General features: G+C 37.9%; 1 protein-coding gene across 3 annotated transcripts in view; it reads right to left on the reverse strand.

Moving 5' to 3' along the window:
* Nucleotides 1-1,149: 1,149 nt before the first annotated feature.
* LOC117431557 (E3 ubiquitin-protein ligase RNF130-like) overlaps nt 1,150-24,391 on the reverse strand; it is a 50,070-nt gene continuing 26,828 nt past the window's right edge. For 2 of the 3 annotated variants that reach the window (XM_034052600.3, XM_034052598.3), the window contains exons 5-10: nt 22,489-22,560; nt 18,206-18,288; nt 12,725-12,821; nt 12,077-12,278; nt 8,088-8,181; nt 7,065-7,260 (exon numbers count right to left, since the gene is read on the reverse strand). In XM_034052600.3, the coding sequence (XP_033908491.3) occupies nt 7,245-7,260; nt 8,088-8,181; nt 12,077-12,278; nt 12,725-12,821; nt 18,206-18,288; nt 22,489-22,560 (564 nt within the window). In that variant the 3' untranslated portion in view covers nt 7,065-7,244. Of the gene's footprint in view, nt 5,325-7,064; nt 7,261-8,087; nt 8,182-12,076; nt 12,279-12,724; nt 12,822-18,205; nt 18,289-22,488; nt 22,561-24,391 lie in introns of those variants that run through there. The other variant, XM_034052599.3, reaches the window with a different exon arrangement.

The raw sequence follows: 24,391 nt of genomic DNA on the forward strand, positions 1-24,391 counted from the left end.
CAATGAAAATTCCTTGAAGTGTGCATTTCCGGTGTGAGGCATGAAACAGAAATAGGCAGCCGTAATTGGATATGCATATTGCACTATAAATATACTTATTTATACATTATCTCAAACAGAAAGTTTTAATACGTACATTTTGTAGGTTGTGTCACATTAACTTGCAGAAATATGAAGGTGCAACATCTGTGGTAATACTGTATATGTAAGCGTGTGTATTGCAAAAAAAAAAAAAAAAAACAAGTATTGTGTCGTGTGTACATTTGGAGATGAAAAAAATACGTTATGTATATTGTATCCTGACTTCCAGCAGTTGCAAATGAGTTTGTCAGACAAATCTGCCAAACTGAGAAGGAAGTGACAAGCTGGATGGAATGTGGCTGCTCTCAGTTCAAGCAGGGAGTAGCCAAGTATGTATTGTGTCACTCCCTCCTTATACAGTACACAGTGGAGCATGTTTTCAATATTTAATGAACTAGGAAATAGAAAAAAAAGGGACAACCTGGAGTAAACAGTAGTGCAACATACAGGGGTCAGTGCTTCCTCAATAGCGTAATTAGAAATGAGTGAAAAGTGGGGGTTAGCAAACAGTACTGTAATAGGAAAGTGAAGGGAAGAAACAATATCATAACAATGCATCTGTGGTATTTGTTATTTTCATAGGCTCTATGTGCAATCTCTTTCTTTATTGCAGTTTTTGCTGTAGTTGTTTGTCATTAAATACTGTCCCAAGCAAGTGAGAAGAATGTATCCTTAGGGCCACATCAAGACCTTTAAACAAATATGAAATTGGCACTTAAATTTGGTGAAAGAAAAATCTAATGTTGCAGAACATACAATGCTAGCAACTCAGATGGTTATTCATAAGTGAAGTAGGTACAACGTGCATGATGTATGATATGGATAATAAAATAAATGGGTACCAAATAATTAGGTCTCAGCCTGAACAATTTGAAATCAGATATATGTTTGAGATTTCTACAAAACACTGGGTGGGAAATTAATATAAAGTTTTAAGTGTAGGCCTCATTCTTCCTTTTGCTGTTTTGCTGTCTGTTGATAAGCATCGGAAGTTAAACCAGTTTAGTATATGGGGGGCACTTTAAAAAAAAAAAACCACACACACACACAAGCTCCAAGAGTTGCCTCAATTAACTTTTATTTGAAATATGTTACATTAGTAAATGTTATCTTGTAGGAATACACTAATATTAACATAATATTGGCAGATAACACTTAATTACAACAGTTGACTGTACACATATCAAAATGTTCAGTGTATATAGTTATCGCTGTTTGCTATCCTTACATTGTATACTGCAAGTTTTATATTGGTTTTAGCTTTGATTGTCAGTACAACTGTCCAGAAGTGTAGCTCTACAGTTCTGAAGTTGTATCGGAGGTGAGTCTTCCCTCTCTCTTTGGCTGCCAGTACAGTATGGCACAAGTCCAGGGGGCAACAGTCTGATTTCTCCCCTGCAGTTTCCAGATTGGTGAGAAATGGGCATACATCTTTGTGGGGGTGTGGGGGACAGAGTGTGCTACCTTACTGGAGTGTCTCTTACAGTGCTTAACTCAATCACCTCCCTTCGCAGTTGGAAACATAAATAGTTAAACCTCTTAGTGCTGGTCACTTTGATTAATGGTAATAATGATGCCGGTCACTGGATTCAAAGATCTGTGCTGGTTTGGGGGAGGTGTGTCACCACCCACAGGAAGGAAAACCACAATGCAGCACAGGGTAATCGCAGGACACACTGCTGAACTAGGGCAACAGCCATTGTGAGGCAGAGGCAGACATACCTGCAGCTGCATCACTTTCATGTCACCCAGAGTTCAGACCCCTGTAAATTGACAAAGGGGACTAAAACACAGGGGAAAGCGGACATACAGTACAGAATTTGGACCCTCTCTGAAAATTAATAATAAAAAAAATTACAACCCTATCACAAACGCAATCGTGTTAACCCTACATCACACCATGTTACAGCATGTAGATTTATAATGATTTGAATATCCCCCCTCTTATAAAAGAAAGGACATTCACTTCATGGAAAACTATGGAGAAACACTGCTTTTATTATTGTCACCGGAGACCCCCCCCCCCCAACCGCTACAAACAGTAACGAATATCACTGTACCCCTTCAACACATATTCAACATGTACACAAAAAGTTTCAATGTATATTAGTATTTTACATTTTATACAAAGGTTACAGGTAGCATTACAGATTTAAGCTTTAGCTTGCTGGCCTGTTGGCTTTGGAAAAAAGCAAAAGGAGTTGAAATAAACTGAACAGAAGAGTGAGACTGTGAGGACATGGGCTTCAAAGGTCTCTTCCAGAATGAAGGAAGCAAATTACATTAATTCGGAAATCAGTACATACTGATGTGGAAAATGATTATGTACAGAACCCTAAAAGAGAAGTAACATGTACCGTACTGTAGTTCTCCAGCTCCTTTTATGGATATGCAAAAATCAGGGTAAAAACATCTTCCTACATCCTCCTACATTCACCTTCTATTCTAATGACATTTTGGCGCCATTCAGTGGTTAAATGTTACAACTGCTGCCTCACTGAAAGTGAATGCAACTTCACATATACAGCCACATGGTGGTCGAATGTTTTCACACCCAGTCCCATTTGTCAGGTTTTCCCAACCTCCCTGTTTAGTTTTTGTTTGAATCACTTGTCAATCAAAATGTCTGTTTAAACTGCAACTCGCACTTTTTGAATTCCGCTTGTTGTGCAGTATTGAATGTTTCAACACAGAAAAACATTCGCATTGCAAGTTTTGTCTTCAGCATTCATTTTATTAGCTGTTAACAAACTAAACTGTGTGTGTTTGTGTATAAAAGCTCAGATAAGACATACAGTAGGAGTGGATCTGCATATGTATTAAGCACTGTATTTATTGTATATACCTACATACAAACCTACTCTACATACAAACACACTGACTGTACACATACGTAAAACTAAGGGACGACCACTTGTTTCACAAACATACCACATGTTTAAATAATAAAGTGCAACACAATGCCACTCTCCTTGTTTTTGAAAAGTTTAATCTCTAGTTTGTATACTGCAAAACACACAGAGACAGAGAAAGAGAGAGAGAGAGAGAGAGAGAGAGAGAGAGAGACAGAGAGAGACAGACAGAGAGAGAGATTGAGAGAGAGATTTAAAGGCACACAGTGAAACACAGATATTGAACCAGAAGCCTCAAGCAAAACATAACAAGCGGCCATTACATGAATAAAGTACCAGGTTATTTTAAACAACAAAACAGTACCAACTCTATTGTGCATATCTGCATGGCCTTGGGTGCTGTGGAACGTTTGTAGAAGTGATAGTGCTAGAGAACAGTCAAGTTCAAAAGAAACTCATTTGGAATGAAACACTCAATTCTTGCAAAAAACAAAACCAAACCTTTACATCCTGTGGATACGTTTATGTGAAAAGATATTTTATAAGCCTCTTTGCATTACTCTACTGCTACCAAATAAGCATTCCAAACACTTAACTTGGTCTAAATAACAATTAAAATGAGTAAAATATGCAATAAGAAATCCTTCTGAAAAAATACTGCAGCTGAGTGTCTCAACCACCAATGAACTTACCAGACTTACCATACTTCTTCACTACCATGGTCAACTGCAAATTCATAATACTGTATTGCACTCAAAAGCTGCCATATTGAGCTTTTCCTCGATGATGTTACAGTAGAATCCTACCTCGTTTAGGGGACAAGTTGTGTTGCTTTTGATCCCAACATTTGCTAAATAAATGGCCCAGCCTTAGCATGCTACCCAGGCAGTGTTGTATATATGGCTTTGTGAACAACTGCTCTGAACTTGAGACTGTCCCTGAGCAGCAGTGAGCCATTCATATTTAATGGGTTTGTCATATCAATTATAAATTATACATTGATTCAGTATATGCATTTTGATTAATATCTCTAGTTTAATGATGTTTTGCAGCATCATTTATACAATTGTTTTGCACTGGCCACAAACAAAGAGAGGGCATTTAAAATTCCAAATGTGTTTCTTCTTCAGAATCTCCATACTTTTAAACTACCTATGAAGCAATAGCAGTCCGATTGTATAGAGTTTAATCAGGTGTTAAATAACTCCCCTCCCCCAATTGTCGTTGTGACATCTCAATTAAATCCACATCCATTCAGAGGACGCCAGTTGATTAGGGGAGAGGGGAGAACTGATCTTTGAAAAACAGTAATAAAATACAAAATAACTGGGAAATTACAATATCAGTCTGCACTCTTACCATAACCCCTTTAGCTGCTTGTGGTGGGACACTTAAACAATGCTGCTTTCACAAAAGAATGTTATGCCAGCTTGAGCCCAGTCAGGTACAACACAATGAACTAAATCTTGAAAAACCTTTTCCTTTTTGAGACCTTCCCTCCAACAACCTAACAACTACCTGCAGCTCCCTGTCTTTTATAGATGAATAAACACCAAATTTAAGAGGCAACCTGAACGACACTGCAGAGAGATTATTAAAGAGCTTACAGGTTTCAGGAGGAAAAACAACAAGATAGAGGACAGGAAGGAAGTTGTGTATGGAGATGTATCAGTTACCACAGGATTTATCCACGCTCTGATGCTGGGTATTCCTGGCTCAGTATTAGAATACCCAAAATAAGGTCAGGATGATCCAGCAGGTCAATCTCTCCAGAATCGTCCACTGCGACAGCTTTGACCAGATAGGAATAGCAGTTTTTTTTGGAAGAGGAACAAAAATGGTAAGCTAATAATATTTCAGATGCACATGGGCTATTTAAATCCACTCAAAACACAGGGTTATTAGGTGATCAGTCAAATTTAAGAAAGAGGATTGATTTGGTCAAAATGTTTGCCTCTCATTACAATTTTCTGCTTAAAAAATAAGACGCTAGCGCACACTCTTAACAAAAGCAAAAACAATCCAGTCATTCCAGCACAAATAGTAATCTTAATTAAAAATAATATTAAATTAAAAATAAATCAAGTATGTACATGTACACGAAAAACCCCTTCTTTTCCAGGATTGTTAGGGCACATTCTGTAAGAATTGATGTTGCAGGTATGCCTCGCAGCGCAGGGATTGTACTCCCATAGTTTGTCGTTGTGCTGTATTTTTTTCTTCTCATTTTTTCGTTGTGCATCTGAGAGGGGAAAGCCAGAGAGGCAGACAGGAGGTAATCTCAGGACTTATTATCGTCGTAAAGGTCCAGGGAAGGCTGGATGTCCGGAAGCTCGATCTCGCAGACCAAGTTTCGAGGGGATAGGGAGCTGCGACTGAAGAAATGACCACCTGTGGTGAAAGGAGGAAGGAGAAGAGTGTTGAGTAGATGACAACACAGTGACACTGGTATCAAAGACCATCTGTCTGCAGCTACAGAATGAATTCATGTGTATTGTATACATTGTATGATAACAATGGACTTTTTCCCCTTTAAATTGGAGGAACTTTAATCATTAATCTAAAGTTTTTAGCCACTATTCTATGTTTGTGTTATTTGTTCAGTTTTTCAGACACCTTAATCATTAATTCAACTTAGCAGGCCCTCAGATGCTAGTGATAGACTTAATGCATCTTAAACTGTAGTAAATTCGAGCACACAGTAGTAGTAGTATAGGTAGACTGTAGTTTAACTACATTGGAATATCTTTGTAATATTTTAATATAGTAAAACAATGAACTGGCCTTGTATTACTGTCATCACAACCAATTATACAGCAAGAATGCCCACTGTGTTGGATATGAATGTTTAATTGGTGAGCTCTAAAAATAAATTTTTGCCGTTCTTCCTGTGAATCATTTAAGCATCTTTTGGGTAGAAACCCAAGTACCTAACATCCATATCTCAAAGGAAGCCTCCAGTGATTGCTTATTAAGCAAATGATGTCAATTAGATGGTACTGCCTGCTGATCTAGCTGATTGGGCTACAATATACAAGTAAGAATAGCTACTACAGGCAGCAGATCTGTATCGGATAAAAGTAACAGGAAGTTTGACTGTCCTCCAAAAATCTGAGTGACAAATGTCTACAATCTTTGTAATACTAATACAACAACTAATCACAGTTTTATTATATGTAAAATGAGTACAGGAAACTATATTGATTTATAACTCTCACAGTGTGTTAAATAACATTAAAACCAACATTCGTGAAAAGTTAAATCAAATTTGAACAAGTGGTTCTGATTTCATTAGCTATGATGATGGACACAAGAGAAATAAATCTGCTTAAGAGGTGGCACAGAACATGAAACCATGTACGAGATGTTATCTGGAACAGCATCAGTATATCCATTTTTTAACAGTTTGCTAGACTAATATCCAAGGATCTAAATTTAAACCATGTTTAATTATGTATGTAAGTCTTGTGGGAACATTTCTTATTACTATGGAATGTCTAATCCAGAGTCGTCAAATCTTTTTGACAGAAAGACCTGCATTGGTGACCGCAGAGCCAAAAAAATCTAATAAAAATAAAATCAAAGTTGAACTAGACTCAGACCGCATCAGCATTTTTGGGCTCATTAAACTTACACAGCATTTGTTTTTGTACTTTGAATGGCTTCTCCCAAAACTACTGAATAGCCAATCTTCATCTGTGAATTAAGAGAGCCATATTGTGGAGCTTAATGAGACACCCATATGCCAGCCCTGGTCTACTCAATCTATTTATCCAAACGTTCAGAGTGTATTTACGGTAGTTTAACACCGAAGCATGAACTGGATGAAATCAATTCCTGTCACAGTGTGAGATTGAGAGCTGCTCTTTCACCCCTAGGCTAGGATGATGGTGTCCTGGGCAGGTTTGAGCCACACGCTGGACTATGTGGAAAACTCTTTTTCACTGCCTGCGTTGCCAATATACTGCAGATCTTTTCACAAATAATCACAAAAGGTTTAAGTCCCACAGCTTCCTCTGGTGATAAGAAACAGAAAATATTTGACTGTATATCAGCAATGATGGAAACTCAGCTGTGGGCCATTCACAATGAGTTGATGTCATTCATATTCTGTGGAACAAAGGGACACCATTTACAAGTGGATTTTTATTATTATTTTTTTTTTAAACTTTAATAGTTAAAGCACATAGGCATTGCACATAAAACACATGATTAAAACTACCTTTACAAAACCGTAAAAATATATAAAAAATGAAAACATGCTGGTGCTCAATTGCCAGTATTTGTGTTTAAGTCACTATGCTGGAGTCTTCAACACCACTCGGCTCTGTAAAATAAAAACGGGAAAAAACCGTATGAGAGAAATCGGATCTTACAGCCACCGACTGCTTATTCAACTCCACTTCCAGGTGGACATTTGTTTTAAATTACATTTGTATCTTAAATCTGTATTTCTATACTGCCCAGTACAGTGCACACAAAACAAAAATTGACAGTGGTGGTTAAATTCTGCTTAAATTCAATTTAAATTATGTTCTAAAAACAGATAAATGACCAGTTTTTTAAACCCATGGTTAAAACCAAAACCTGGACTTTTAACAGCCAGGAATAGAGTTAAGAAGCAATCCAAAGACAGCGAATATATACTGGAAATCAGAGTGTTTGAAACCCTGACTTGACAATCCACAAATTACCTCAAAACAAATTCATTTTGGTATTTACTTTGTGATATGAACATAAAACCCTGGATTCTAGGAAGCACCACACTTTGTGTACATGCAGACCCAGACAGATATAAAACAAAGATTAATTATGTTTTATTGCCAGTGGTTATATTTTCTTAGTACTACTGTAAATGTTTTTTAAATGATCATTCTGAAATGGGCTGCATGATTTTGTTTCTTTTGGTATAAACCTGGATTCTAAATTATCAAAAACATTTGGTTTTCATTGGCTTTATTAAATGTATTCAAACATCTAGTCAAGTTCTACAAAACCTACAAACCCCACTTTAAAAAGACACAAGACCCTATTTTTAAACAAGTGTTTTAATGATATGAAACTTATGAGAAAAAGTTACTAGTTTTTGTTTTATTATTAAAAGTATAACATTGCTGCTAATGTAATATAAAAATAAATGCTGCGAGTACTTACACGTTTGTAGAGTAGCTAAAAGTGGCTTTGATGATCATATAGCAGAGCGTGAGGGCACTGAGCAGGCCAAAGCTGGCGATAATAAACCACTCTTCTGTTGACAAAGGAAAGGGGAAGTCACTCTGGAGGGGCTACGCTATTTGAGAAAGATGCCCAAGATGCCCATTGAAAGTCCCGCGACAGAGGGAGAGGATGGCCAGAGCCGCAGCATCAGAAGAGAGCGAGGAGAGCTCGTCCGGGATGAAAAGCAAGAGAGTGGAAATCAGCGAGATAGAGACAGTGTGTTTTAACTTGGAGAACAGAGGTGATGCTGAGAGAACACAGGAGGACACTTTGAGCACCAAGCTGGGCACCCCCTTCTCTCAGAGGTTACAAGAAGTGAAAGAAGAACACTGTGAGAGATACAAGATCAAATCAAAGGGAATTCAAGTACATTTCAACAGGTGTGCGAGAAGAAATGTGTTATTTGTTTCCGTCTCGCTTCGTAACACCCTTACAAAAAGAAACTGCAATACAATATCCAACCACATGGTGGCATGTGTTTTCTTTTTGAAGAAATTTCTTAAAAAGAACCCAAAAAACTGTCATTTAAAAAGTGCAGTTGCAACACATTTGCGGAGGAAACAACAGAAGCAGTGCAGTGAAAGCAAAAAGCAAAAAATGCCAATTTGAAGCAAATAGTTGTTGCTGAAATTCTGAAGCAATTTTCACCATGTGCAAAGTTTACACTACATACAAAAATGCTGTCAACTTGGTGAAAAATATCACATATTACAGTATAGGCTGATATGCTCAGGCATAGGGACCTATACATAAGATAATGCATAGTACTTCAATGCAGGATTTTAGCAGTTGAAGTTAGCCCCCAGGCATTTGTACTTGACGAAGAAACCATGAAATGTCCACAGAAAACAGTATATACCTAAAAATAAGCCCATGTGCCGTTTGTGCAATACTACAGTACTTTAAAAGTTGTGGTTTAGTGCTGCTAGCTGTCATGTCTGCCAAAGTGGAACACAGCCTATAGGTCATGTGGTCATGTCATTTGTATGTTGATTCTGCTGAAATACTGATCCGGCACATTTGTAACATACAGTTGTTCTATAATTAGTTTTCAAATAAATGTACGCTAATTTTGAAGCAGCACAAAATTCCTAGATCCGGGTCAGCTGAACCCTGCTAATTTCCCATACTGTATACCAGGGCTACTCAACCCTGGTTCTGGAGGGCCGCTGTCCCTCCTGGTTTTTGTTCTAACTGTACACTAAATTAATTGGACCAATTAAGCTTCTAATAAGCACTTAATTGATCCAATTAAGTAATTTAGGGTATAGTTGGAATAAAAACTATGAGGGACAGCGGCCCCCAGGAACCAGGGTTGAGTAGCCCTCTTGTACAGTAAGCTCTTACATTGTGAAGAATGAATATCAATACATAGCTAGAGCTGGCAAAACATATATGATACTGAAACTTTTTAAAAGCATTGCCTTCACTTTATATCTGATGATTCGAAACCATTGAAATGTTTCCTACTCGCAGGTTTTCAATCTGCCGTATACTAGCCTTCATATGTGATGGCGTCTGACAGCTTTCTCCCTCTTGCCTGAAAGCATTAGTGTGGCATCGTGGTTGAAATCGAAGATTGGCAGCTGTGAAACCCTGGTCTGACTCTGCACAGCCAGGGGCTAACTGTGTATCCCTGAGGGGGAGATCATTGCATTTTGGGGGCATCAGTCTAATAACCTTTACTGAGAGTCGTGTTTACTTTCATCATTTTAATAAAATTAAAATAAAATGCCTTCCTAAAAAGGAAAAGCAAGACTGGCTTTATACTGATTGCTATCTAAAATAATTTCCCACACATACTCCCACAGTCACATAAAAACAAAAACAAAACAGATATCATTTTACAGCCTACTAAGTAAACAGGATATTTCATACATATTACACTACAGTACAATTCAAAACAGAACTACTGTATCTTCCTGGAACTGTACTTCATAGCTCAGAACAAAAATACGTAAGTGTTAAGTACATTGCTTATTTTTATCTGGTATCAATTCTTAAATGTGTAGATTTCTTAACTGAAGAAACTGATTCACATCCCGAGCCACAGCTATACTTGATTTTCCCTACTTCAGTTCAGTAAATAGTTATTAGTTGCAGCACTACAATCCCCATATACCGTTTAACTCCTTCAACACTGTAGGCTTGTAAATAAGACCTTGACAAATAACTTCCCTCAGCACAGCAGTCATTTTTATGTGACTTATTTCATATAAGACACTGAGTTATAGTTGTCTTTTTGCAAGGAGTTAAAAGTGGCACTAAGCCGAAGAACATTATATCAGACAATGTAAAACTGCACATTCTTGCAGGCTTAAATGAACAAATATGGTCTCTTCTACTGGAAAGGGGGAGTCTTATCAGGGTCGAATTTTCTGCTCCTGCGGCCAAACTGATCAAATTTCCTCTTTCGATTCTGCAGGAGAAATAGGACTGTCTGCATTTAAAAGCAAGTTTGTTTGCTTCCTTGATAAGAACATGATTTGCTTTCAGACATTAAGAGGAACGGGTGATGAGAGACCTATATTATTAATGCTATGATTGCTTGTTACAGCACTTTCATAATCTAGCTTTGAGCTATCAAGTCTCCCTCGAAAGCTGACATGAATTTCTTGTTAATCCTGGTAGCCAAGAAATGCTCTTAAAATGTCAAATTTCATTATTAAAATCAAATTAGCAGCATTGCCTGCAGCTACTGTTTACTTTTCAACATTGTCAGCATCTAGTAGATGAGACAGGCAATAACAGGAAACAACTTAAAAGTGAAGAGGGGAGGAGGAGGGGAGTGGGGGGTGGGTATCTCTGATAGGATTTTGTTTTTAGTTGGTTCTACTTGCCCCAAGTTACAGGTTTGTGAGAAGACTGAAGGCAGATGAGCAGCAAGGCAGTTTACTGAGCTGGGAGATGAGATGAGATAAGATAAACACCATCCACTAGACCACATTTACCATCAAAACAGCTGTTTAAATGCTGTATGTAACCTGGCGGCTTCTGCATTGGCTTCTTAATTATCCTACTGTAACCAATCACATGACAGAAATGACACAAATAGGTCAGCATGAGATCAATTCTGAGTAAATCTGTGACAAAGTAAGTTTCATCATAAGATATAACTACAAAAATGTAAACATAATATACAGACAGCCATACCTTGACCTACATTACATTTTACAGCATGTTGAGCTATTCTTGTAACAAATGTCCTGGCAAGATTTTATTAGCCCAATTTGAAGCCTGACAGATGTACAGCAGATCCCCAGAAAGAGATAACTACAACCTGCTTTTAACTCCTAAGGGGACGATCAAAAAGGGGTCTTGATGGACAGACAGTGATTTAAAGTAACGCTGGAAACATATATCCAGGTAATCCTGTTAAACCGGTGGTCTTTAATCCAGATTTCACTTTGCCTTTACATTCCACAGTGACTTTTAAAATGAACACATCTTAACCCATTGTTGGACAGTTTCTCAGAGATATTACATTACCGTCTATGCTAGTTTGTAGAAAGAGTAAGTTTAGGCATCAGACCATGAAGCTTTGAAAAAAAAGAAAGAATAATACTGGAATCCCAGATCAGCAGATGTTAGGCCACATGGATATAAGGCGCAAGCAAAGCTTTTGTCAACTTGACTTCATTTCTTGGTAAGTTTTATTATGATTGCATGTTCATGTTGTATTGTATCTAGTATATTACAGTACAGTGCAGTTACCAGCCTTTTAAAATCAACATAGCAAAGTTAGCTAATGTGAATGGTATGTGACTAGACAGGGTTCACAGGGAAATGTCATTCATTGATTAATGCTTGCAGGTTATCATAAGGTTTCTAATGGAAAAGGTATTCTCAGGGCGACACTCAAAAGCAGCCATAAGGTCCCGTGCATTGGCAAAGTTAAAGCTATGCTGACAAGGACGGGCTCTTACTGGTGACGGCGATGTTAATCTCTCCAGAGCGAGGCGTCAGCTCAGCCTCCAAAGGGATCTGGGACGTCCCAGAATGTCTCAGGGGCTCCATGCTGATTGAGTTTTCATTGGTTGAATCTCCTAGAATTGACATCTGACTGGACTGACTTCTGGATATCATGTCCATGTCAAAGGCAACATTGTCCACACAAGGTAGGTTTGGCTTTAATAAAACAAAAACAACAACAACAAAACTGTGGTCAAAAAACCTTTGCATGCAACTTATTTATTACCATGTGTGTTTCAATAACATTTCTCCCACTAGGTGACACCAACAACCAGTTTATTTCAAATATGAATAAAACAAAAAAAACCATTAGTTTACAAATAACGGATACCGACTATTTGATAAATAATAATAATAATAATAATAATAATAATAATAATAATAATAATAATAATAATAAACACAATATAAAATTAAAAATACAGGAAATGACTGTCGTTACTCTTGTGTGTGCAAAAGCCACAAAAACATGGGAGTGATTCACACATGAACGAACAAATGGGAAAGATTTTAACCAAGGCTCAATCTTAATGCAGTGTTTTTATAGATTCAGGGTTGAGAGGGAAACAGTAACCAACTGTGGAAAGGCTGATCATGCTTACCATAATCCCGAGGGCCTTGAGAATGTTGAGCTTGCACATGGGGCAGGTACAGTGTTCGTTCAGCCAGGGGTCCACACACATCTTATGGAAGACATGCCTGAGGAAAAACAAAACCAAACATGTTGAATGTTATTCAAATGTAGGATATGGATAACCAATAGATAAGAGGTTCTCGTCATCTTCTCTAACTGTCCTATGGGCTGCAGACTCCCACTGCCCCTTGTTCTTTCAGATATATAGTTTCACCAGTTGCATACTAAGGCTTGGGGTTGAGAACCACAGAGAAATAACATCTGTGTCCTGTGACTGACTTTCACTAGTGAAATGGAATCCCATTATTTGTTTTAATACAGTCCATTACCAGCATGTGTCTTCAAGGTATGTGTGCATCCAACAGCTGTGCTGCCCTGGCTCTTACAATTTGTTTTATAGTGCCGTTGTCATCTCATCTGAATGAGATGACAGCTGTCACACATTAACACACACGCACCATGCTGGGTTGTGGCTCAGTGCCCTACAGGGCTGGCTCAAAGAATCTGCTACCTACCTGTGACGAGGAGAGAAGGAATCTGAGCGGTAAGTCTACCTTCCGACCAGGAAGGGACCTAGGTAAGGTTGGAGGTACGCTTTTACAGAGATGACCCGACTTGATGGTAGCATGGAACCGCAAGTCGGCCATTTTGGAAAAAGAACATAGTTGCTAGATTGCTAAACAAATCTATTTTTTTTTTGTTTTGTGTTTGCGATTACAGAACAATGGAGACTTGTGAGCTGCCACCATGGAGCCAGCATATACACCTGGAGCACCACTACCCCCCTGTACAGCAGTCACCACTCGGAGCACTTTTCTGTATGATACAGATTATAATTTATTTATATTTCTGTTTGGGATCGTATAACCCCTATACCATTACTGGTTTATTGTTTTATTAAAATAGACGTTTTTGAACAACTGAACTGCTGTTTGGACACTCAATCCTTCAAATCAAGAGTGACTTGAATCATTGCTGAAATAATCAAGATTCTTTTGCTTAATGGTAACAGGATTAATTCACTTATTTCAAAACTTGTAGCTTTTACCCCTTACAGATGGATTTGCACTTTCTTGGCTTAGCGTCATGGAGTCTTCTGTTCAAATGCAGAAAACAGTCTCTCTCATTTGTACATGTATGTATCAGGGACGTACACGTATTTATATTCCATTAAAGCTCTTTCAGGCGAATTAAGATATTAGTAGTTTGGTCCACTTACAAGCACCTCAAATTTTAATAAAACACTTGAAATAACTAAATTATTAGATCTTACTAGAACAGAACCCCACAGCAGGTGTGACTATGTTTGATAAAAAAACATTTAGTTAGCTATTATCCTGAAGCTGGATGCAAACGTGTCTTCTTTGACCCAAATTTGTGCAGGTAACATGCCAAGACACCAACCACCGATTCACACCTTGACACAGATCCTGGGACCTATTTCAGTGAACCTGAATGCCTGAATATTTTACATAGGGATGCCCTGCAAAAAGCAATCCAATTTCTTTAGTTTGAGTTGAATAAGCTTTGAAAGCTGACTTTACCTAGCAAGAGCATTAGTAAGTAACCTAATATTCTCTGTAGGAACCTAGAGAGACACTAAGGCTCCAAAAGACATCATTCTGGCTGCAGCTGTACAATAATTATCTTCTAACCATCAGCTCCTGGCAGACCCCCAACCAGGAAGGGGCAAAAAAGGCAGACTCCATTGTACCCGTGCAGATACATGAGAAACTAGCACACAGGTGCTGCATGTGTACAGCAATATATACAATTTGTCAAGTTAATTTCAATTAAAATAGAAAACTGCATCTGAATTTAACAGCTAGTTGTTCTATAGGAAACACATTCCTTTTAAAAGGAAAGTTTTTCTCTTTGGGAATATGTTGGTTAAGAGAATGCCGTTGCTCTCTGGTACCGAATCACTTCCTGTGCTGTAGGTCACAAAGTCGGACTGCTGCTAGAGTCTAGACTAGGTACCAGGAAGAAACAGCTTCTACATGTCTGCATTATTGTAAAAAAATAAATAAAAGAATTAACAACCAAAAGCATGAAAAGATCTTTAGCACCATTTATAATGTCACACGTTCTAATATTCCTTTAAGGAAAAAGAAAGGAGAAGCAACACAGCTGTTTCCAGATGTAAAAAAAAGAACTATGTCAGAATTCATAACATGTGTATTGTGTCAGACCAGAGTTTATTGTCTTGTTTATTAGTCATCCTCTGCATAGATTTCAAAGCGATACTGCATACTGTATAAATTGAGAACAAACTATACTAGATTACTGCCTGTATTCCGAAAATGTATTATTTTTTTTTATGATGTTTTTATTCACATGTTCTGGGGAGGCGTTCATACAAATATCCACAGAAAGACTTTGCAGGGGCTTGGCATGACTGTGGCAGCCTTTCAGCTAAACAGCCACACACAGCTTTTGCTCACATACCATTTTGATGCAGGGGAATGGAGGAGAGTCACTTGTTACCAGATCAGGACAAAACTCTGGTCCCTCAAGAAATGACAACATTCCAGTGAAAGCAATGTGCTTCAATAGAGAAGATTTATCAGGCAGTCATGAGATGGAGCACATTTTAAATTAGTTCTAAAACCATTTCTATTTTTAAAACTGATATAAAAAGCTGCACAAGGTTACATGGCAGTCATACCTGAGAAGCATGGCAGATGAAATAGTTCATTATGCATAGTAATGTCTTGTGGGAATGGATACTACTACTCAAGCAACCACCATCCATCAGCCAAGTCCCGTCAGCAAGAGAGGTCAGCTTCGAGTGTCCTGAAGAGCACACAACTCGGTCTGCCCCATTGCTAAATATTAGTCCAATATAGACCCAACTGGATAAACTTGACCCACCCCAGCCTTTCTTTTCAGTACAGTACTTAAGATTCAACTATTTGATTAATCTTTTTTTATTGCCATGTCTTTTTCTTTGCGAGTCTCAATTAAACCTTAATTAAATCGATGAAATCGCCCTGGTGCCTATTTAGAGCCTTATGTACTGTACCTACATTAGTGACCCAGTAAAACATGCCTGCCCTGTGCTTTGCTAGTCTAAAGCTGTTGTGTTTGTTTTTATTGTGATGAGAAATGTCAGAATCTAAAAAAAAAACAACAACACACTTTCTCAACGCATGTATGCATTCAATGTTTTCAGTTGTATTTTGTACAAATACACTTTTTATGAATACTAAAGTGTTCTCAATGCATTGATTAAGAAAATTATTACCAGACCGATAATCGTTTTGGAAAATGAAGTGTATGCATGCTAGTGAATACCAAAGCTTAGATCTGTAGAAAGGACTCCCTTTCTTCCCTCAGCTCGAACAGCCTTCAGCTACGCACATCAACAAAAACAATGATCAGTGAAAAATGGCAGAAACATTACCATAGCTCACTAAAACTTAAAGCAGAAGCAATTTATTTTGTATATAATAATTTTAAAATAATAAACTCATTTCATTTCGTTACCAAAGCAAAAATGCAGTAGTTTTAATCTCAGCTATTAGGTAGAAAACTGCCCTCATATAACCTAATAAAATAAGGGAGGGCTGCATTCCTACCAGAAAACAAGCTTAGGCTAATTCTTATTTAAGTTATCTGATACCATGGAGGTGGGAATGATATCACTGCTTCTACTAAATGTCAATAGGCATAAAGCACCCCAATGCAATTAGGCTCCAATTACCCCAATGCTGAACTGAAGGACCATAGCTGTGTAAAACACATTACAATACCATTAGGGAAGGTCTGGATGTGAACCCTGGTAGTTTTGCTAACACAATAAAGAACATAAATGTGAATGTTGACATGTATTGAAAGTGTACAGTAAATTGAACATTATCATGGCACTGGAAAAAACAGCTACATAAATAAATCAAACATTCATGATCATTTCTATTCTTTAAAGGTGTATTGTGCACAATACAGCTGTGATCTTAAGTATTGCTACTAGTGATGCAGCAACTCATTGATCGTTTATTTTGCAAGCCTCACTGAATCAATAATTGATTGATTAATCGACCTGATGATCATGCTTTCCTTGTGCAGTGCATGACTAAAGCTCTTTCGTTTTAATGTGTTTCGTGATGAGAAACGGCAGAATCTAATAAAAAATAAAAAAAACAGACATCTCACTGGGGTGGAAATACCAAGATTCTTGGTGTTTGGTCCAAGGGTCAGACTATCTTTAGATCTAAAACCAATCGAGCATTGCTGGAATTGAAGAGGCTGTTGAAAAGAAGACGGCCTTCAAGTGCTGTGCAACTGAAACTGATTATTAAAATATATCCCTTAGATTTGTTCAAAATGCTTGGCACATGCTATGTATGACAGTCACGTAGAAGCTGTGACAAATCCAAAGGGCCCATTTTTAAAACCAGTACTTATCATCAAGACTTGTCTTTACAAAACAAATTGTTGTTACTTTGTATTCAGTGCTATTGGTTAAAAATAGGTATTGCAATTGAAAGTTATATGATTGAAAGTTAATTATTAAATAAACTTGTAAGTACATTCAGGCAGTAAATGATTGCTACAAAAGCACACCCTGTTTCTATCCATTATTATATTTCACTGCAAGTAAAAACAATGAATACAGTGTAGAAGACGATGGGTTTGGTTGCTCTGTGGTTACAGGGCAGGTTTTTCATGTGCGAGGTAAAAATGAATGTACCTCATTAGAGGTTTTCTGACCACTTTCTGCAAACTGCAATGCGAGTAACTTTACAATGTCAAATTTACCCTAATGTGTGTGAATCTGTTGTGTTTGAAACTCGCGTGCAAGTCTATGGTTTATAAAACAACTAGATTCGACGTTAAGAATAACTTTTCTAGTTGAAGCACATTAAAAATAAGTTTCCTTAAATATATGTACATACGTACACCAGCTTCCACTAAATCCCTAAAACATCCAAATGTTTTGCAGATTACCCCAATCATTAGGTTTCTATACACTGACAATCTTCCCAAACAGATTGCATAAAGAAAACAAGTCAGCTTGGTTGTGTAAAAGAAGGTTGACAGTTTACTTGGGAGTCTGTGGCAAAGGGGACAAGCTGCACTCGAATGAATGAGCATGCAAAGTGATGAACAGTAGTGCAACTCCCCTTAGGGACAGCTGCTATGGTTATGAAGTATGCTCTCTGTAAACCATGTATTTATACTATATATATCCACTTAATGGGGTTCTGAGTCTTCATTAGACACCCACCTCACCAATATGTGTATCTGGTGTAAAACTTGGGAAGGCAATTGTCCACATCACAAAACCACCGCACAATTTGGCACACTTAGTAGCCTATGCTGAGAAAGGCATAGGAATGAATGTCAGGGAGTGTTCCGTGTTCATTGAGTGTGATTACAAAACTCTCAAGGCACCATTAACATAACATAGTATGTTAATTTGTGTGCTTCTAGTAGGCAGACTTACTTGCAAGGTAGAATGCGAACCACATCATTTAGCTTGTATCCTTCAATGCAAACTGCACAGTGGTTAAAGTCTGGGTCTGTTTCCTGAAAAATAGACAAAACAATAATGATTTTAGGATATACATAGTACAAATAAACCACATGTAATGAAAAATCATTTAACCAGTAAAGAGCAAATGAGATGAGTCTTGTTCTTGTTTCCCGTGGGTTCCTATAACTGGTAACAGTAGTGGCTGGGCCTGATCAAGAAAGATGAAATAATTACTCTACACCAAGATAACATGGCTGCTTGGATGTTTATATCTTACAGCACTATGGAGATAGCCAGGAAGAGCATATTATGTACTGCTTAGAATTTTGAAGCAAGTGCAAAGTGTGTTTGAAAGAGGAAATAATAGCAAGTAGCATACCGATCCTATCTACAATAAGGCTATTTCTCACTAGATTAATAACATTGGATACATCTTTGGACTTGCATCTGTATCAGGCCTGTTGAATTTAATTCCGCAAGGTTCTTCCTAGATTGTGATGTTTTTAGATTGAATAAATATATAAACCGTACAGTGCAGATCAGTTTAGAACAGTTACAGTAAGGTACGTTTACAAACGTGGCTAAGTGTGGCTGTCTAATATCTGGGAGCTCTGAACCAAAAAGAATACTCAGTTGGGAAACAGAGGGGTTAAAAACAGCACAACCACTACTGCTGCTTTATATAGACAGTGCTTCCTTTCCTCTTGAGCCTCAATTAGCCTGCTCTTTAACCTTCCAAATGAACACTGCACATTTGACAACTGCACATCACCCTGCTCATTCTTCCAGTGAATGCATGCACACAGTGTAACCCAGCAAGGTATGCAAGACGATAAAGAAAATGGAGAGGGAGAGAAGAGAAATGTGGATCACTGGAGCACCACTTATGTAGCGTTGACACCCAGAAAACTTGCTGCCAGAAAAGAAAAGAAGGAAGCAAGGACATTAAAACCTCAACGGGAGACAGGAATAGCAACCAGGCCCCTTGAAACTCAGGGATCAATGGCTCACTAAATAAACAGGGAGAAGCAGGCACCTTCTGGAGGATGAGAGAGATATTTTTTAAATACTTGTGCCTGAAACACCACGTATGGGTAATTACACTCGGGACATCCTATTTATAATTCACTATTGCTGTTGACTGCAGGTAGACCTGCAGCTGGTAAGATTAATTCTGGTTCTACTCCAGGAAATGTACCCTGTGCACTGCCTATTATGCTTGTGGGTACCTCAGGGTATCCAGCACGGACTTACACATCAGTGTGAGCTGCAGAATGGTTTTGGCATAGCTTGTCTATAGTATGTGCAGTTAGAGCCCAGAATCTCCTTGCTGAGTGTGTAACCCGCTGAGCCACACAGATCCTGCAGCTTTACTCCCTTGTCAGCAGTGATTCACTTCTAGTTCTGTCTGCTTGGTTGCCGTGACCTGGAATTATCTCCCTTTCTTTTTTTTCTCCTCTCAAACATACAGACTAGACCCTGGCTTTAGAGCTTTGACACATTCAACAACTGTTTGGCAGTTAAATGATTGTCAACAGTTTGAATCAGTCAGGGCATTAACTTCTCTCATAAAACCATAACATATTTCCTGATATAAATGCAGCCTAAAACATTTTCCCCGCCATGGTTACGAATAACAAATTAGAGCTGTCGGTATCATAAAAAGTAAATTATCATGCCCTACTGCATAGAATAGCACATTGCAAGAAATGGCCATGTATAATTTCATGGGAACCAAACATCTGTCAGTCCTGTCAAAAGGTAGATTATTTACAGAATGCAGAACAGATGTTTAATGGAAGTTTTAGCAGATTTGCAAAAATAGTTCAGCCCAGTGTATACAGATGGCTATGTATGGAAGAATGTGGTAAACATTCACCCAGGAATCATACAGTCGTGTAAAACCGAGCATGATTGTGGGAGACTGCAGCTTTAACAACTCATTTTATCATGCCATAACCAAATCGTCTGGGGCTTTACCTAATTAGTCAATCATGCTCCAAGTGGGATTAGGAAGACAGAGAAAAATGTAAAGACGTTAAGGGAAGTGACACAGTGATAATCCCCCATCCTCCAGTGATTATGGATTTTTGATGTGTCAGAGACCAGTTTAAAAAAAACAAAAAAACACAAGACAAGACATCAATAAATAGCTTGAGTCAACTTCACTTTCAAGAGACGTGCGTAAATTATGTAAAGGCCATGTCTTGACAGCTCATGGTGCACCAAATGTCCATGAAGGAGTGATGTTGCAATACTTCTGTGCTGCCTGTTTATGAGAAATCTCAGGGCTTCAGAATAACACACAGAGACACCAAAAGGGCAGACTAAAGTAAATCACTTCAGTAACATTTAAAAATGTTACCCTGTCAAGGTCAATGTTTAGACAGTACATTTTATTGCAGTTATTAAGAGGACATTTTCCACAAGAGTGCCACAGCAGTATATTCCTGTTAGCTGTGAGGCACTGCATCTCACATTATGTATCAATCTAACTCAGTGAATATTGTAGACCCTGACTCATTTTGTGAGCCTCAATTATTGATTCATTCCACCACTGAAGTTCTCATCTTAAATCAAACAGTTCTTACTCAAAAAAGGGTGGTTTAATATAGCAGCTTCCATTAGTGTTAGAGAACATCCAAATGCTATTATGGGTTTACAGTACCTGTATCCAACTATAGCCATATATTAGTCCACATTATTACAAACATTTGAACCTTTTAAAAAGGCTACTGTATTTGTAACCACGTGTCATACATGTACATGTGCTGGTGAATACAATAACTTTCTACTGATAAAGTACTAGTTAAATAATATAGGTGTAGGTTTTAAAGTTGTTTTGAATTGATTTTAGGCTGTGTCCATTTGGTTTTCTTTAGTTTATGAACCACATGCTTGCATTCTGACTCATTTACTGTAATGCTCGATTTAGAAATTGCATCTCTCAATAGCTAGCTCTAAAATAAGTGTAAAACTCAGAGGGTGCTGATGCTGGTGTTACAGTGCAGGGGAGGATGTGGGTGGTGTGCTAATGTGTGTGGTTATACTAAAACAATCTCAATTCTCAATAAATTGCCTAACTTTTTGGAGTAAAAGGCACAAAGGGTTCTCCACAACAATAAGTCAATCTGTCAAACTGGAGAAAATGTGTCTGTGTAGCACAAGAATGACATCCCAGCCAGGACACTATCTAAATCAAGGTAATAAAATAGTGACCAACTCGGTACAATATATATTAGGTCATGTACACAACCAACTCCATAGAAAATAATGTTTGTGTGTCTGCAATCACTACCCATTTCAACAATTTCTTCTATCATTCCTTACTTACTGCCAGCATAAATTGTATGGATCATGCCAAGCTTGGTACTGGCTACAGCTGACTAATTCAATTACTCACTAAAAGAACTGGTTTTTCAGGACTAAGTTATCATTCCTGTGATGCACAGACACACACACACTCCCTACAAATGGTGGCCAAAACGACCCTTATAGGCAGATAAACTGCTTTGAAGAAACACTTTGCATTCCACACTGAGCAAGAAGCATTTCTACAATTAGACCAGCACTATACATGAAAAGAGGCAATAGAGAGATACACTGCTGAGTTTAAATATGCATGGGGCGGCCACCTTATCTGAATCATCTTTGTAGATCATATCCTGTAGATAATGATGTATTACAGCTAAAGCCATAAGGATCCCATTTGGTGTAGCTTTGAAAGTGCAATGTATTATTTATGTAAAGAGCACTCCTTACCTTGACCTGCCCCAAGTGCTCTGGCTCACAGCACTGTATTGATTCCAAATTCTGAACTTCAATTAACCTTTTAACATAACTGTAAAGTGTGGGTATTATTAGAATCCACCCCTGAAAATTACAGACTGGCCCTTGAGAGACCTGGCTTTGTGTGAGGGATTGTGTGCTACTGTGGGGCAAAATATTCACAATCAGATACATATACAGCTGCTAACAGTCTTTCTACAGTCACTATAAATCGTCACGACCCACTCAGTCAATCAAGATAGTCTATTTCAGAACAATGCATTGTCAGACACTGCATGACCAATCTTTCTTCCTGTGATGTCGGACAAAAATGATTTGTCTTTACATGGCAGAACATTCTGTATCACATGTGAGCATGTTTTTTTTTTCTTTTTTTTTGACAAACGCTAAAGAGCGTTCTGTGGATAAACATTTCAAACAACGTTCTTTTTTGTAATTAAAATAACAAATGAATTGACCCTTACCTTGTCACCCTTTTTCACAGTCCGAGTGGAAAGCTTGCTTATGGCTTTTTTAGCTGCATCTCCAAGTCGGCGCTGAAACAAAACAATTATAATTAATAACGCTTGCTGGAACCAAAGGTTAGTACAAATGCTCCTTGAAGTATAATGACTATTTGGATAGGTATCATTCAGAAAATGGACATGTCAACAATTGTTAAAAAGTAAGTCATTTTAATTGTTTACATTTCCTTTACTATTTAGTTCTAGGTTCTGTTGCTCTAATAGTAAGCTATCATAAAATTAGCATTTACATTCAACTTGTTTCAAGCTTGTTTGGAGAATCCTATGTGGTGGGCCTGAACAGCCTTCCTCATTCCATTCAAATCATGTGACAACATGAACACTCAACACAGGCAGCCACCTACTTGCTCTGCTTATCTATGTGGGGGTGGCTCCAAGCAGCTCAAAGCCAGGTAAAGGCAGAACAATGATCTCTCAATAGTGGAGCAATGTAACCCTGAACTACTCAGAACGACTGCACCCTCCCTATAATAGTAAGGGAAATGTATTAAAGAGATTCAATTACATTTGAAGATACTCCTTATAAGATCCAAAAACAAGACTTTCCAGGTACAGTAACATTTTATAGGTACAGTGATGGAAACGAATAAAGTGTAAATGTGAAGTCTGTAATGTTCAGTAGTAGGACTGAATCTTGGAACATGCAATTCTGCACTGCAGTGCCTTACTAGGCTTTGAACAAAGACTGTTATGTCTAAATGCCAAAAGGGGCACATGGCTGCCAAAGCAAAGCTAAAATATGTGAAACTCTCAGCGGACAATTTGCTCCTCACTTGATTGCGTGCGGTGCACTCCAATTGCATATTTGGAAAAGTCACTTTGAAGAGCTGTCAGGAGTATTGTTCAATGGGCAGTACAACGAGTACAGTTTGACTGCTTAAGTGACCAATACCTTTCCAAATTTGGGTCTTTTCTAAAAGCACTTGTTGAAAAACAGCAGGTTTCTGAGTCACATTTAATCCAGTGTTTCACAGATTTCTCATATGCACAAATCTTCAGTTTTTAAATCTCGAATGCTGAATTTTCAAGCACAAGTAAATGTACATACAGTACTTTTCTAATGTGATACTGGTATCCTGCATCTATTCTGCCTTGCATAGACAGCTTCCTTGCATGCAACTAGCCAACATTGTAAATTAAAAGCTCATTACTTCCTGGATGGTTGTACCACTTAAACGACACCTTTAGAGAAGTGGATAATTTAAAAATACCTTCTTAGGGATCAATAATGTTTATACCTTGAAGTGTTTAACATTAATCACTGACAAAACACAAGTACAGGAGAATGCCCAGAAGATATGTACACTGGCAGAATCCAGTTTTCGTAATTTCTATTCTTGAAATATTCTCAGGTACAAGAAAACCATGTCCTTCTCCTAGATATTTCCACTCAGTGTTCTTTGAAGTACCAAATCACATTTAACATATCGGCAAGCTCACCCAAAAGGACGACAGTGTATAAAGTTCCTTCATTTCATTAATACCAGTTTATCTGAACTGCTTCCTGTAAAATGCCTTTCTTTACATTATGTTTTCTCAAAACAAACTGTCTGCATTCCATTACTTCTCACAACAGCAACAAAAAAGGATACAATTCTCAAACTACATTTTAAACATGCAGTCTGACAAATTCCTAAGAATTTTTTAAGTGTCCTCCTAACACGAACTGCCATCGAACAGTTTGATTTTCATTTTCCTTCCTCCATTTTTAAACTGCAGATGAACAAAAAAGATCTCGCTGATGAACTTGGGGATATTGAACAGAACAGAACACATAGAGCATTGCTTATGTTGCTGAACTGACATTTACTTACTGCTCATCCACTAAAGTTTGTACTGACTT

The sequence above is a fragment of the Acipenser ruthenus genome, chromosome 22, assembly GCF_902713425.1.
Source record: "Acipenser ruthenus chromosome 22, fAciRut3.2 maternal haplotype, whole genome shotgun sequence".
Lineage (NCBI taxonomy): Eukaryota > Metazoa > Chordata > Actinopteri > Acipenseriformes > Acipenseridae > Acipenser > Acipenser ruthenus.